The sequence below is a fragment of the Ranitomeya variabilis genome, chromosome 2, assembly GCF_051348905.1.
Source record: "Ranitomeya variabilis isolate aRanVar5 chromosome 2, aRanVar5.hap1, whole genome shotgun sequence".
Taxonomy (NCBI): Eukaryota; Metazoa; Chordata; class Amphibia; order Anura; family Dendrobatidae; genus Ranitomeya; species Ranitomeya variabilis.
In genome coordinates this window covers 870,012,468-870,027,131 of record NC_135233.1, presented here as the reverse complement: position 1 = coordinate 870,027,131, position 14,664 = coordinate 870,012,468, and the positions used below count along the sequence as shown (strand labels likewise).

The window sequence follows — 14,664 nt, the reverse complement described above, 5'->3', positions numbered from 1 at the left end:
ATATTTTTCTCACTTCACCAGCTTACACTATTTAGTGCTGATGCATCGCACACAAATGGGATTACAAAAATATTTACACATAGGTTGTAATGTAACAAAATAGGTAAAAAGCCAAAGGGGGATATATTGGCAAGCCACCGTAGATTCTGCTGGAGTTTCCCTTTAAGCTGATGTTAATGAAAGTAAGTGAAAGTACATGTGGTATATTTCAGTCCATTAAAAGGGGACAATCTTGAAGATGATGCTAATGATGACATTGGCAGAGTTTGGCATAGTGTATCTATGTACAGCCATTTAGCTAAGTTTTTTCTAAGCATCTTCCCTCAATTGCATCTCATAGTGTCCCAGCTGGAAGGAACTAGAGGCAGGTGATCCCGCCAGCCATAATTAGCTTATTCACTTTCTATCCTGGTGACTAAGCACTCTGTCCCATGCACAATCACTGAGCACAGTTCTAAGTGTTGTATTGATGGCATTTATTTTACAGAACCCCAGCTGAAAGGAATTGTGACAAGGTTATTCAGCCAGCAGGGCTACTTCCTGCAGATGCACCCAGATGGCAGCATTGATGGCACTAAGGACGAAAACAGCGACTACAGTAAGGAAAATCACCCTTTTATTTCACTTCTAAATCATGGATAATGCCTGTTGAGTTTCCTATCAGGGACTTTGTTTGCACAAAACCAATTTTTTATTTTTTTTTACAGAACAGCTGTTCACTGCAGCATTAACCTTTTCACTGCTAGAACAAAGTGATGTATTGCTTTGAATTTAGTGAATGAATGTTGTATTGTCAGCTTGTTAAGCAACAGAAATTCATAGTTTTATATGGTGTAATAAAACGCTGATATAATGTTATTGCTAAAGTACTGTACCTATGAAGACCCATGCAGTTACATTACATCTTATTACAAAAAGAACCTAATAAATACTACACTGTTACGGATTCTTATGCTTCCATGTATGTGCAGATACTAATGCTTACGTGCGTGTGTGTATACGTGTGTGTGTGTGTGTGTGTATATATATATATATATATATATATATATATATATATATATAAATTTAAATCCATTTTAAGTTTCTTCTCCCTCGTGAGAGCCCTTGATTAAATATGTATATCACACAACTGCAGCAGATTGTAGTCTTGCTGGGGACTGTAAGACATGAAGCTTGCCTTATCTGTACTAAGCTGCTGAAATGCAGATGAATAAAGCAACCCTCTGGTTTGACTGAAGAGTGTAGTATTATCTAAGGAAAGCTTATAGAAGTACTCTCAAGAATTTTTTTAATTGCTAAATAGTGATGAGCAAACGTGCTCAGATAAGGTGTTATATGAGCATGCTCAAGTTCTAACCGAGTGTCTTTGGCGTGCTCGAATATTATATTTGAGACCTCGCGGCTGCATGTCTTGTGGCTGTTAGACAACCGTAACACATGCGGTGATTGCCTAACAAACAGCCGGGGGTCTAGAACATATTATTCGAGTATGCCAAAGACATTCGGTTAGCACCAGAGCATGCTCGGATAACGTCTCATCCGAGCACGGTCGCTCATCACTATTGCCAGAAACGGTAATGTAGTGTGAGTGTCTTCAGTTACTTACCACGAAATGTTCCTCGGTTTCCAGCTGCTCTTCGGTCATCTTCATCTTCTCACCTGGTTGAAATTCCGACCAGCCGGGTCACACTGGGGTCTGTGTGTGAGCTGGAAATCACAGCCTTACCCTATAAAATCATGGTCGTAATTTTCCTCAGGAGTGATAAGAGGACCGGAGCGGAGCTGGAAAATGAGGAAGATTTAGTATTACACAACACTCGGATTTAGAAAGGTTAGCAAATAAAAAATGTATTGGAAGCACTTCTTGAAGAAAGTCACCTGGTCCAGGACCCTCCTTGTGCACGCTTCTGCTGCTACTCGACTTCCTTCTGCGTTCTCCCAATGTGGCCACAGTGCTGTCCACATAACATGATGCACGCGGAGCAGTGGCGGAGTGTCTAAGGCTACTGCTGTAAGGTGTTGTCTCAGAAGAGTCGTGGTCACCTTGGGGGAAGCAAACTGGGAATTGGTGGATAAAAGATGGTAGAACATTCCCCAGATAGTGTTAAATATTATCTAACAGGAGGGTCACTTTAAATCCACTGAAAAGTCAGCAGTTTAGGGCCACGTTCACACGTTGAGTATTCGGTGAGTTTTTTCCTCGGTATTTGAAAGCTGAAATCAGGAGTGGAACAGTCAGAGGGAAAGTATAATAGAAACACGTCACCACTTCTGGATTTATCACCCACTCCTGGTTTGGCTTACAAACGCTGAGGTGAAATACTGACCAAATACTGCTAGTGTGAACGTGGCCTTGTTCTCATGTAAGGCTACCTTCACACAGTAATTTTTTGCCTTTTTTTCCTTGGCTTAGAAAAATACCTTGAATCTCAAGTGTTTACAACAATTGTCTGGTTGGCAAATGACGGATTGCTGGAATCAGGGTCTCCACCCCTACTTTATGCTGCTCTCAGATAATATAGTAAAAATCAGACAGATTACCTTAAAATGCTGCTGTTAATATCTGACAGCAGTATTTAAGGCTCTTGCGTCCATTGACCGCACATTCTCATCCTTCAAAATGGGTAGGAATGAGTTGCCATGGCACCAGGGGTCTGCGGAAAGCGCCGTGGCTTCTTTGCAGGTCCTCCTGTGAAGCTCAGTTTTGATCACCTTTTATTTCATTTTATTTGTGTTCTGGTGGCAAAAAAAAATTTAATTCTGTGTTTTTTTTATTTTTTGCTCATTATGTCACTTACCAACCTGATGAATTTTTTTTATTCCAATAGATTGCACTTTTACAGACACAACAACACCATGTATGTGTATTTCTTTCTTTTTTAATGGGGCAATAGGGAGGTGATTTTCATTATTGTATTTTTTTTCTATTTATCTTTCATTGTATCTGTTAGTTCCCTTAGGGGACTAGAACCTATGATCATCCTATTGCCATGCTATATACAGCAATATTGCAGTACTGATGTACATAGCATGAATCGCTGTCTTCTACAGAAGCTGGCGGTCACAGGAGAACCGTCATGACAGGCACAGTGATTTCCAGCAGACCCCCAGTTGTCATGGCAACTCATTGGCATCCTGTGATAGCATCACAGAGGCGCTGATGGGTACATGGAATGACTCAACCCCTAAATGCCATAGTCAGAGATTGATAGCAGTATTTAACTAGTTAAAAGCCTCGGATGGAGCTCTGCTCCACGCACGGCAGTTAGAGGTAGATGATGGCTCAATATCACAGCCATCATCTGCTCGGAAAGATGTGTCAGGGAGGCGAAATGCATGTAGAAAAGCTGCGGAGACACCATCACGTGTTTGTCAACGCAAGCAATGAATAGCCAGGTCTTTCACCGGGAAGGAGCAACCACGGGAAGGGCAGCATCCAATAAAGGAAAACCACCTATGCCAAAACATGGTATCCATCCACAGACAGCTGTTTCGGGGTATTTGCCCCTCATCAGTGTGGAGTAGGAAACTGGCTATTAGGAGCAGTGCCTGGTGAAAAGACTATAAACATAAGGGTGAATGACCTCAGGGAGATCAAAACATCCAACACCGCGGAGACACCATCACGTGTTTCTCAACGCAATGATCCAGAACACTGCCCCCATCCCTTATGGGAAATATGCAAATGCATGTAGAAAAGTTGCGGAGACACCATCACGTGTTTCTCAACGCAAGCAATGAATAGCCAGGTCTTTCACCGGGAAGGAACAACCACGGGAAGGGCAGCATCCAATAAAGGAAAACCACCTATGCCAAAACATGGTATCCATCCACAGACAGCTGTTTCGGTAGATGATGGCTCAATATCACAGCCATCATCTGCTCGGAAAGATGTGTCAGGGAGGCGAAATATGACGTGACTGTGCATTAGGGTGTTTCATTTTTCCGAAGTTATGATTTTCATATGACTTTGCTTGAATCCTTGGTCTAAGTAATCTAAAAGATCCATGTAAAAATGTTTAGCGAAATCAATTAATATTTAGAGGTTGCACACTTAGATCACTTTTATCTGAAAGTACCGAAATTCATGAAAATGTATCATCGACATCACACTAAATGTGTATGTTGTGTTTCTATTATGTTTTGCGGGTAGTTTAACTGAAAAAGAGTACTAGAAAGGGAATTTGGTTACTTGAAAAGGTGCCTGGTCGTGAATTTTTGGGAGCTCAACTCCCTTCCAAGGAACACGTGCTTTTAGTTTTTATTTACCATCACAAGGAAATGAAAGAAACACTCTCGTGTGCTGCTAAATCCACAAGTATTAAACTAAAGGAAGTGTGGAAGAAAGCAAGTATCCCTGTCATGACAGAGGAGAATATCCGAACTCGTATACAGAAGTTATACAAGGAATATCAACATCTGGGTAAAGAGAAATCAAGAAACATTGACAAAGTAAATATGAAGCGGCAGATTTGGAAAGGTGATCTTGTTGAGCTATTTGATATTGCCAGGCAAAATGTGATCTCCATGAATAGCGTACTAGAAGACGATAAAGCATTCCTTATGTCACAAAGAGAGGATTATATGAGTTTATCAATGAGTGGTGTAGATAAGGTTCTTGCCTCACAAATTAAAAAGAAGAAAATAAATGCAGAAAAAAAGGAGGCATACAAGGAGAAACATTATAAAGAAATCGCCAAAATGAACAGTGGAACACTCAGTCTCATCTCCATCATCATCAATTCACGAAGAGGACAAATTTTTTGCACCACCAGTGAAAAAATCTTGTGCAGCTCGTAGAATAAAACCTCTTGATCACACACTCACGGCTACATGGGATCGAGAACAACTCTCCATTCGACAAGCAAGTACTTCATTTATTGCAACTGCAAAAAGCCTTGGTCACGATGTTTCATGCATTTCCATACCTCCATCTACCGTTTTCCGAGCTCGGGCGATTAACAGAAGACAAATGGCTGAGAACATGGAAAAGTCACCGTTTGAAAATCCTCTTCATTTAATCTTACATTGGGATAGTGAATTGTTGCCTGAGGTAGTGTCAAAACTCTAGAAGATAGAGCTGCTGTTCTTGAAACTGGAAAAGATTTTGAACATTTGCTTGGCGTACCTGTTGCCCAGAAAGGTACTGGTGAGCTAATGGCTGAAGTTGTTATTCAGGAGGTGTACCGATTCGCGCTACGTGACCGTATCATTGGTATATCTTTCGATACAACTGCATCTAATACAGGAATGATCCAAGGAGCATGTATCAGAATTGAAACTGAATTTGGGAGACCATTGTTGTGGTTGGCTTGCCGCCACCACACCCACAAATTAATCTTGAAACGATTGTTTGGTAACTGTTGTAACATCCCATCAAGTTGTCCTGACATCCAGATTTTCCGAAAGTTCCAAAATCAGTGGAATTCAGTTGATAAGAAGTCCTATTCCACGATGTTAGATGAAGAAAATCCCATTCAAGGTTTTCTAGAAGAACAACGTGTGAAAATAGTGGACTACCTCAACAATGTCTTGCAAGATGGCAGTCATCCAAGAGAAGATTACAAAGAGCTATTAGAACTATCATTTCTATATCTTGGAGGCTGGGATGAAAACTATTTCGAATTTAGGGTTCCAGGGGCTCTGACTGAAGCAAGGTGGATGGCAAAGGCCATATGTGTACTCAAAATTGTGCTATTCACTAAACAATTGCATATTTGTAACACCGAATTCAAAGGAATAAGAAAAGTAGTGCGTTTTGTCTGTCTAATATATGTCCACTTTTGGCACGAGGCAGTTGTAAGCCGATGGGCTCCAAAGAATGATTTGGAGATGCTACAGCTTTTGCAATATTATCCAGATAAAGATGTCAGAGAAAGTGCCCTCACAGTGGCTAAGAGACATATTTGGTATCTGTCAGAAACTAACATAGGATTGGCATTTTTGGATGAACGTATCAGTCAAGCTGAGAAGGATAAGATGTTTGAAAATTTAAGAATGAGGCCTGCAAAGAAAAAGGAGCTGAAACAGTTGGAAGGTAAAAAACTAGTGTTTGAAGGAAAAGACCGCAGCGATTTTGTTCCAAGTAAAACAAAGACATTCTTTGAATTGAATTTTGGGATCCACGACGTAGAAGAATATTGCAGTGATACACTAAGAAGCTTCACCAATGCTCTTAAGTTGGTGAATGACACCACAGAAAGGGGCATTGCTCTGATAAAGAAGTTTAATAATTCAATCAGAGATGAACAGCAGAGACAGTTCTTGTTAAAGGGAACCTGTCACCACGTTTTTGGAAGATGGGATAAAAATAGCGTTAAATAGTGGCAGAGGTGGGCGTTACATTAGTGTGTGTGTTATGCGTTTATTACCCACCTAAGTTGCCGAAATAACTTTGCAAAGTCTCCGTTTTCGCCTGTCAATCAGGCTGGTCAGGTCGCATGGGCGTTGTCTTCCCCCAGATTTGGCGTAGTTTTCCGTTGGTGGCGTAGTGGTGTGCGCATGCCCAAAGTCCGGAATCCTCTTCCAGGGGATTTAAAATAGCGCGGTGTTCGTTATTGCATTGGTGATCGGTGGGCGCGGCCATCTTCCTTTGGCCGCGCGTGCGCAGAAGCGGCGCTCTGCTGGCCGCGGCTTCAGGAAAATGGCCGCCGCGATATCCATCTGCGCACGCGCGGCATCCCGCGGCCATTTTCCTGAAGCCGCGGCCAGCAGAGCGCCGCTTCTGCGCACGCGCGGCCAAAGGAAGATGGCCGCGCCCACCGATCACCAATGCAATAACGAACACCGCGCTATTTTAAATCCCCTGGAAGAGGATTCCGGACTTTGGGCATGCGCACACCACTACGCCACCAACGGAAAACTACGCCAAATCTGGGTGAAGACACCACGCCCATGTGACCTGACCAGCCTGATTGACAGGCGAAAACGGAGACTTTGCAAAGTTATTTCGGCAACTTAGGTGGGTAATAAACGCATAACACACACACTAATGTAACGCCCACCTCTGCCCCTATTTAACGCTATTTTTATCCCATCTTCCAAAAACGTGGTGACAGGTTCCCTTTAAGAGTTGTCGAGTATCATAGAAAAGCCGTCACCAAGCGAACAAAAGAATAATACGTATGATACTGCCTATCAATGTTACTGTTTATTGTCACTATTATTCTAAGTTTTTAATTGTTTGAATTTCTAATAAAAAATACTTAACATTGAAAATCAGTTTTTTTTGCGTGTTTTTATTAAACTGATAAAAGTGTGCAACCTCTAAACATAGTTCGATCATTTTGAAAATTGGCATATATACTTTTTACATTAGTGAGACACGGGGCGTAAGCAAAGTCTGCAAAAATTTGACATTTTAATTTTTACCATACAAAATGAAACACCCTACTGTGCATCATATGTCTGTAAGGAGTTACATTCTGGTAACCGCATTTAATACTGATGGGTGTTTATATGTTTTTACCTTTTCTTGCTGATATTCTTTAAGGATAATCTGCATACACCGCATTAATGAATACAGACTCACAGAATTTCTGCTCTTAACCTGCATTATAAATGCTAATTAGATTATTACATGAACCGCAGATTGAGGGTTTTCTCTGATAGATCATTTTATTTTCACTTCAGCCCTCTTCAATCTAATTCCTGTGGGTCTCCGGGTGGTTGCAATCCAAGGAGTGAAGGCAGGACTCTACGTGGCGATGAACGGTGAAGGCTTTCTCTACAGCTCAGTAAGTCTCATGGTCCCTCATCTTCTCTCTGCAGAATATTGTAAAGAAAGCTCCTAAATGATGAATGTTGAAAGCAGGGAATTACATAGAATATATATAATAAATGGCAATGAGATTCTGTAGAATGAAATATAATAATTCTGTGTCTGCTTCTATGTGTAGAGTAGAAGCAGATGGAGATCATATGTTGTATATCCCCTTAATGACTGCCAATATGTCTTTTAACTGACCTGAGATATAAGGGAATAGCATTCCTATACAGGGGACAATCCAGCAGCTGCCGGCTGTACACTACAGCTGACAACTTGCTGCATCAGCCACGATCAGTGTTTGCACCGTCCATATCTGTTTAACCCCTTAGATGCTGCTGTCAATATACCTACCTCATATAAATGGTTAACAGAGTGTGGGGGCTTCCTCTTTATCCCAATTGGTGCCCTCAGATCATGATTGTGTGGTCCTGATGTTTGCCATGGCAATTCACAACCAAATAGCGGCCTTAGAGTCTGACGGCTGTAGTAATCTGTTCAGAGGTTAGCGGCGTTTAGGTGGTAAAAATACACATTTTCATTTCTGTCATGTCACTTTGCATTAATTCCTGAAAAGCATCTGAAGGGTTAATAAACTGCTTGACTGCAGTTTTCAATATGTCAGGGGTGCTGTTTTTAAAATGGTATCACTTTTGGGGTTTTTCCCAATATATGGGACCTCTAAATCACTTCAAACCTGGATAGGCCCCTAAAAAAATAAATTTTGTAAATTTCCTTGAAAAAAATTAAAAATTACTGCTACATTTTTAAACCTCCTAATATGCTAAGAAAATAAAATAACATTTTAGAAATGGTGCTGATATAAAGCCGACATGTGGGAAATGTTATTTATTAATGTTTTGCTGTGGTATGACTATCTGATTAAAGGGTAATAATCATTCAAATTTTGAAAATTGCTATTATTTTAACATTTTTCTCAAATTTCTGATATTTTTTTATAAATAAGCACAAAACATATTGACCTAAATTTACCATTATCATGAAGTATAATGTGTCACGACAAAACAATCTCAAAATCACTGGGATTTGTTGAAGCGTTCCAGATTTATTGCCACATAAAATTACACTGGTCAGATTTCCAAAATTTGGCTCTGTCCCTAAGGGGATATACTATAGTTGCTGAAATGGAAATGAATTCTTAAATGATAATCAAGTCTGTTGTGAGAGTAATGCAAGTGCTGCTACAGACAACCGTAATAATCATCCCCATGTTAGTCTATGGGGCCATGCACATGTCTGACATGTCCTCTGACAGTGCCGGTCCAGATGTAAAATCACTGCATTTAATCCGATATTTGGATCGCACTCACCATGCAAGTTAGAAAGTCCTTGGGAACTATCGGTGTGCACTCGGATGACATCCGAGTGCAGTCGGATTTCCATGGACTGACAGAATAAGATGTTTTTTTCTTCATCTTCACATCACATTGTGATCAAACTTTGATCAGAGTGGGGTTTGCATAATTCACCCAATTCTCTCGGATGAGAGACTTTATGTTCCTCTGACTCTAGCCTAAGACCGATTAAATATTAGTGTCCCAGTCTTCAGTCGCATATGGCTTGTGCTTACTACCAAGTTACTTGCAGTTTTTGCCAATTAATGTCTTTCTTTTTATAATGAAACTTTTTCTATACAATACACTTTGTCTTCACTCCTTCCTGCTGTCATTCAATAGGAAACTTCATTGGTTACTTCCAGTAAAAGAAAAATCCCGTCCTGCTCATGAGATGGACACACAGGAATGAGTTGAACACCTGTGTGAAGAATAACATTTATTTGATAAAAGTGAAATACCTGTATAATAATTGGGCATATCCCCAACGTGTTGACTCATAACTAGGCGGTTGACAATCGTTACCGCTTTTTCTTTTTTGTTAAAACAAATGCAGCTTTACAATCCACTGTCCTGAGCTAAGCAGATATTTCTCTGCATGCTTCTGTTAAAGTTGGACTTAAAGGGGTTGTCCACTACGAGGACAACCGTTTCTTGATCAGAATCTTTGGCCCCGATAAAATAATAAAGCTTATACTCAGCTGTCGTGCCAGCTCCATTCCCGCGGTGTTAGTACTCACTCTCTTCGGGGCTCTCGTTCGGTCTTATGACACGTAACATCGGCGCCCAATCACCGCTGGCGTAACTGTCTCCGCCTTTGGAGAAATCTAATATGAAGAGGAAGTCTTTGCTGCAGCTGACCAGACTTCCTCTTCCTGTTCGAATTGTCCGGAGGCGGGGACAGTGACGCCAGTGCTATTTGGGCGCCCATGTCACAACAACAGCACGGGAGCCCCGGGAGAAATGGAGAGGAGTATAAGCTTTATTATGTTATTGGGGGCCAAGCGAAGGGTATAACAAGAAGTTGTTCTTTAAGAAAAAGTTAGACAAAAAGGCCCAGATTCATCGGAATTTATGATGAGCGGTGGCATTCTTAACCAGAAATCTTACTCCCGGAAAGAATCAGATTTCTCTCAGAAAATATATTGCGGGGTTTCTTCTTCTCACTTTTACTATTGATTGTATACAAAAATTATTGACAGTTGCTCGTTAAGACTTAACCCCTTAACGACCGCCGATACGCCTTTTAACGGCGGCCGCTAAGGGTACTTAAACCACAGCGCCGTTAATTAACGGCGCTGTGGAAAAAGTGAATAGCGCCCCCCAGAGTCAGATTTTCTTTGGGGTCTCGGTTGCCGAGGGTAGCCGAGACCCCAGAGAACATGATTCGGGGGGTTTTTACCGACCCCCGAGTTGCGATCGCCGGTAATTAACCGTTTACCGGCGGTCGCAACAACAAAAAAAAAAAAACGCGATTTGCCATTTAATTTCTCTGTCCTCCGAGGTGATCGCACATCGGAGGACAGAGAAATAGTGTCCCCGATGGCCCCCAATAGCCCCCCAATACTCACCTATCTCCCCCGGTGCTCCTCGTGGCTCCCGATGGGCGCCGCCATCTTTTTTCCGGGAAAAAATGGCGGGTGCATGCGCAGTGCGCCCGGCACCCGGAAGATCTTTGGGGTCTCGGCTGCCGGGGGTAGCCGAGACCCCAAAGAACATGATCGGGGTCGGTTTTTACCGACCCCTGTTTACCGGCGACCGCAAAAAAAAAAAAAAAAGCGATCTGTAATTCTCTGTCCTCTGATGTGATTGCACATCAGAGGACAGAGAAATAGGGGGATTCGGGGACCCTATCATACTCACCCGGTGTCCCTGGGTCCTCCTGCGTCTCCTCTTGCCGGCCGGCTTCTTCCTCGGGAAAGAAAATGGCGGGCGCATGCGCAGTGCGCCCGCCATCTGCCGGCCGGCAGGAGAAACGAGTTGGGGCTAAAATTAGGGTTAGGGCTAGGGTTATGGCTAGGGTTAGGGTTGGGGCTAAATTTAGGGTTAGGGTTGGGGCTAAATTTAGGGTTGTAAAAAAAAACGCATCCTGCAAAAGTGCTTGCACGATGCGTTTTTTCTCCATTGACTTGCATTAGCGACACATTGCGACGGATTGCCACACGTCGCATCCGTCGTGCGACGGATGCGTCGTGCTTTGGCGGACCGTCAGCACAAAAGAACACTACATGTAACTTTTTTTGTGCGACGTGTCCGCCATTTCCGACCGCGCATGCGTGGCCGGAACTCCGCCCCCGCCTCCCCGCACCTCACAATGGGGCAGCGGATGCGTTGAAAAAACAGCATCCGCTGCACCCGTTGTGCGGCGATTACAACGCTAGCGTCGGTACGTCGGCCCAACACACTGCGATGGGCCAAGTACGACGCTAGTGTGAAAGTAGCCTTAGGCTTCTTTCACACTTGCGTCGGTACGGGGCGGTCGCAATGCGTTGGCCCGACGTCCCGACGCACATTGTGAAAATTGTGCACAACGTGGGCAGCGGATGCAGTTTTTCAACACATCCGCTGCCTAGTCTATGTCCTGGGGAGGAGGGGGCAGAGTTACGGCCACGCATGCGTGGAAATGGCGGACGCGACGTACAAAAAAAAAGGTTACATTGAACTTTTTTTGTGACGACGGTCCGCCAAAACACAACGGATCCAGTGCACGATGGATGCGACATGTGGCCATCCGTCGGTAATACAAGTCTATGGGCAAAAAAGGCATCCTGTGGGCACATTTGCAGGATCCGTTTTTTGTCCAAAACGACGGATTGCGACGGATGCCACACAACGCAAGTGTGAAAGTAGCCTTAGGGTTAGGGTTGGGGCTAAAGTTAGGGCTAGGGTTAGGGTTAAATTTAGGGTTAGGGTTGGGGCTAAAGTTAGGGTTAGGGCTAAAATTAGGGTTAGGGTTAGGGTTGGGGCTAAAGTTAGGGTTAGGGTTGGGGCTAAAGTTAGGGTTAGAGTTGGGATTAGGGTTAGGGTTTGGATTAGGGTTGGTATTAGGGTTACGTTTGGGATTAGGGTTGGGATTAGGGTTACGTTTGGGATTAGGGTTGGGATTAGGGTTACGTTTGGGATTAGGGTTAGGGTTGGGATTAGGGTTAAGGTTAGGGTTGGGATTAGGATTAGGGGTGTATTGGGATTAGGGTTAGGTTTGAGGTTAGGGTTGAGATTAGGGTTAGGGGTGTGTTGGATTTAGGGTTTTGATTAGGGTTATGGTTAGGGTTGAGATTAGGGCTGTTTTGGGGTTAGGGTTGTGATTATCGTTAGGGTTGTGATTAGGATTATGGATCGTGTTGAGATTAGGGTTAGGGGTGTGTTGGAGTTAGAATTGGGGGGTTTCCACTGTTTAGGTACATCAGGGGGTCTCCAAACACGACAGCCAATTTTGCGCTAAAAAAGTCAAATGGTGCTCCCTCCCTTCTGAACTCTGCCGTGCGCCCAAACAGTGGTTTACCCCCACATATGGGGCATCAGCATACTTGGGATAAATTGGACAACAACTTTTGGGGTACAATTTCTCCTGTTACTCTTGTGAAAATAAAAACTTGGGGGCTAAAAATCTTTTTTGTGGGAAAAAAAAATATTTTTTTATTTTCACTACTCTGCATTATAAACTTCTGTGAAGCACTTGGGCATTCAAAGTTCTCACCACATATCTAGATAAGTTCCTTGGGGGGTCTATTTTCCAAAATGGGGTCACTTGTTGGGGGTTTCTACTGTTTAGGTACATTAGGGGTCTGCAAACGCAACATAACGCCCGCAGACAATTCTATCAAAGTCTGCATTCCAAAATGGCGCTCCTTCCCTTCCAAGCTCAGCCATGCGCCCAAACAGTGGTTTACCCCCACATATGGGGTACCAGCATACTCAGGACAAATTGGACAACAACTTTTGGGGTCCAATTTCTCTTGTTACCCTTGTGAAAATAAAAACTTGGGGACTAAAAAATCTTTTTTGTTAAAAAAAAATATATTTTTTATTTTCACGACTCTGCATTATAAACTTCTGTGATGCACTTGGGCATTCAAAGGTCTCACTACACATCTAGATAAGTTCCATTGGGGGTCTAGTTTCCAAAATGGGGTCACTTTTGGGGGGTTTCTATTGTTTAGGCACATCAGGGGCTCTCCAAACCAAACGCGACATGGCGTCCGATCTCAATTCCAGTCAATTTTGCATTGAAAAGTCAAATGGCGCTCCGTTGCTTCCGAGCTCAGCCATGCGCCCAAACAGTGGTTTACCCCCACATATGGGGTGTCGGCGTACTCAGGACAAATTGTACAGCAACTTCTGGGGTCCATTTTCTCCTGTTACCCTTGGTAAAATAAAAATTTGGAGGCAAAATGATCATTTTTGTAGAAAAAATGTGATTTTTTTATTTTCACGGCTCTACGTTATAAACTTCTGTGAAGCACCTGGGGTTTTAAAGTGCTCACCACACATCTAGATAAGTTCCTTAAGGGGTCTAGTTTCCAAAATGTTATCACTTGTGGGGGGTTTCCACTGTTTAGGCACATCAGGGGCTCTCCAAACGCGACATGGCGTCCGATCTCAATTCCAGCCAATTCTGCATTGAAAAAGTCAAACGGTGCTCCTTCACTTCCAAGCTCTGCGGTGTGCCCAAACAGTGGTTTACCTCCACATATGATATGGGGTATCGACGTACTCAGGAGAAATTGCACAACAACTTTTGTGGTCTAATTTCTCCTGTTACCCTTGTGAAAATATGAATTTGTGGGCGAAAAAATCATTTTTGTGAAAACAAATGCGATTTTTTTATTTTCACGGCTCTACGTTATAAACTTATGTGAAGCACTTGGGGGTTCAAAGTGCTCACCACACATCTAGATAAGTTCCTTAAGGGGTCTAGTTTCCAAAATGGTGTCACCTGTGGGGGGTTTCCACTGTTTAGGCACATCAGGGGCTCTCCAAACGCGACATGGCGTCCGATCTCAATTCCAGCCAATTCTGCATTGAAACAGTCAAATGGCACTCCTTCTCTTCCAAGCTCTGCGGTGCGCCCAAACAGTGGTTTACCTCCACATATGGGGTATCGGCGTACTCAGGAGAAATTGCACAACAAAATTTGTGGTTAAATTTCTGTTTTTGCACTTGTGAAAATTAAAAAAAATGGTTCTGAAGTAAAATGTTTGCAAAAAAAGTTAAATGTTCATTTTTTTCTTCCACATTGTTTCAGTTCCTGTGAAGTACGTAAAGGGTTAATAAACTTCTTGAATGTGGTTTTGAGCAGCTTGAGGGGTGCAGTTTTTAGAATGGTGTCACACTTGGTTATTTTCTATCATATAGACCCCTCAAAATGACTTCAAAGGTGATGTGGTCCCTAAAAAAAACATGGTGTTGTAAAAATGAGAAATTGCTGGTCAACTTTTAATCCTTATAACTCCCTAACAAAAAGAAATTTTGTTTCCAAAATTGTGCTGATGTAAAGTAGACATGTGGGAAATGTTATTTATTAACTATTTTTCGTGACATATC

General features: G+C 42.6%; 1 protein-coding gene across 4 annotated transcripts in view; it reads left to right on the top strand.

Annotated features, from left to right (window-relative positions):
• The window catches only part of FGF12 (fibroblast growth factor 12), a 628,397-nt gene that overhangs the window by 413,761 nt on the left and 199,972 nt on the right, over positions 1-14,664 (top strand). For all 4 annotated transcript variants that reach the window (XM_077290309.1, XM_077290311.1, XM_077290310.1 and 1 more), the window contains 2 exons: positions 488-598; positions 7,633-7,736. In XM_077290309.1, the coding sequence (XP_077146424.1) occupies positions 488-598; positions 7,633-7,736 (215 nt within the window). The remainder of the gene's footprint in view (positions 1-487; positions 599-7,632; positions 7,737-14,664) is intronic.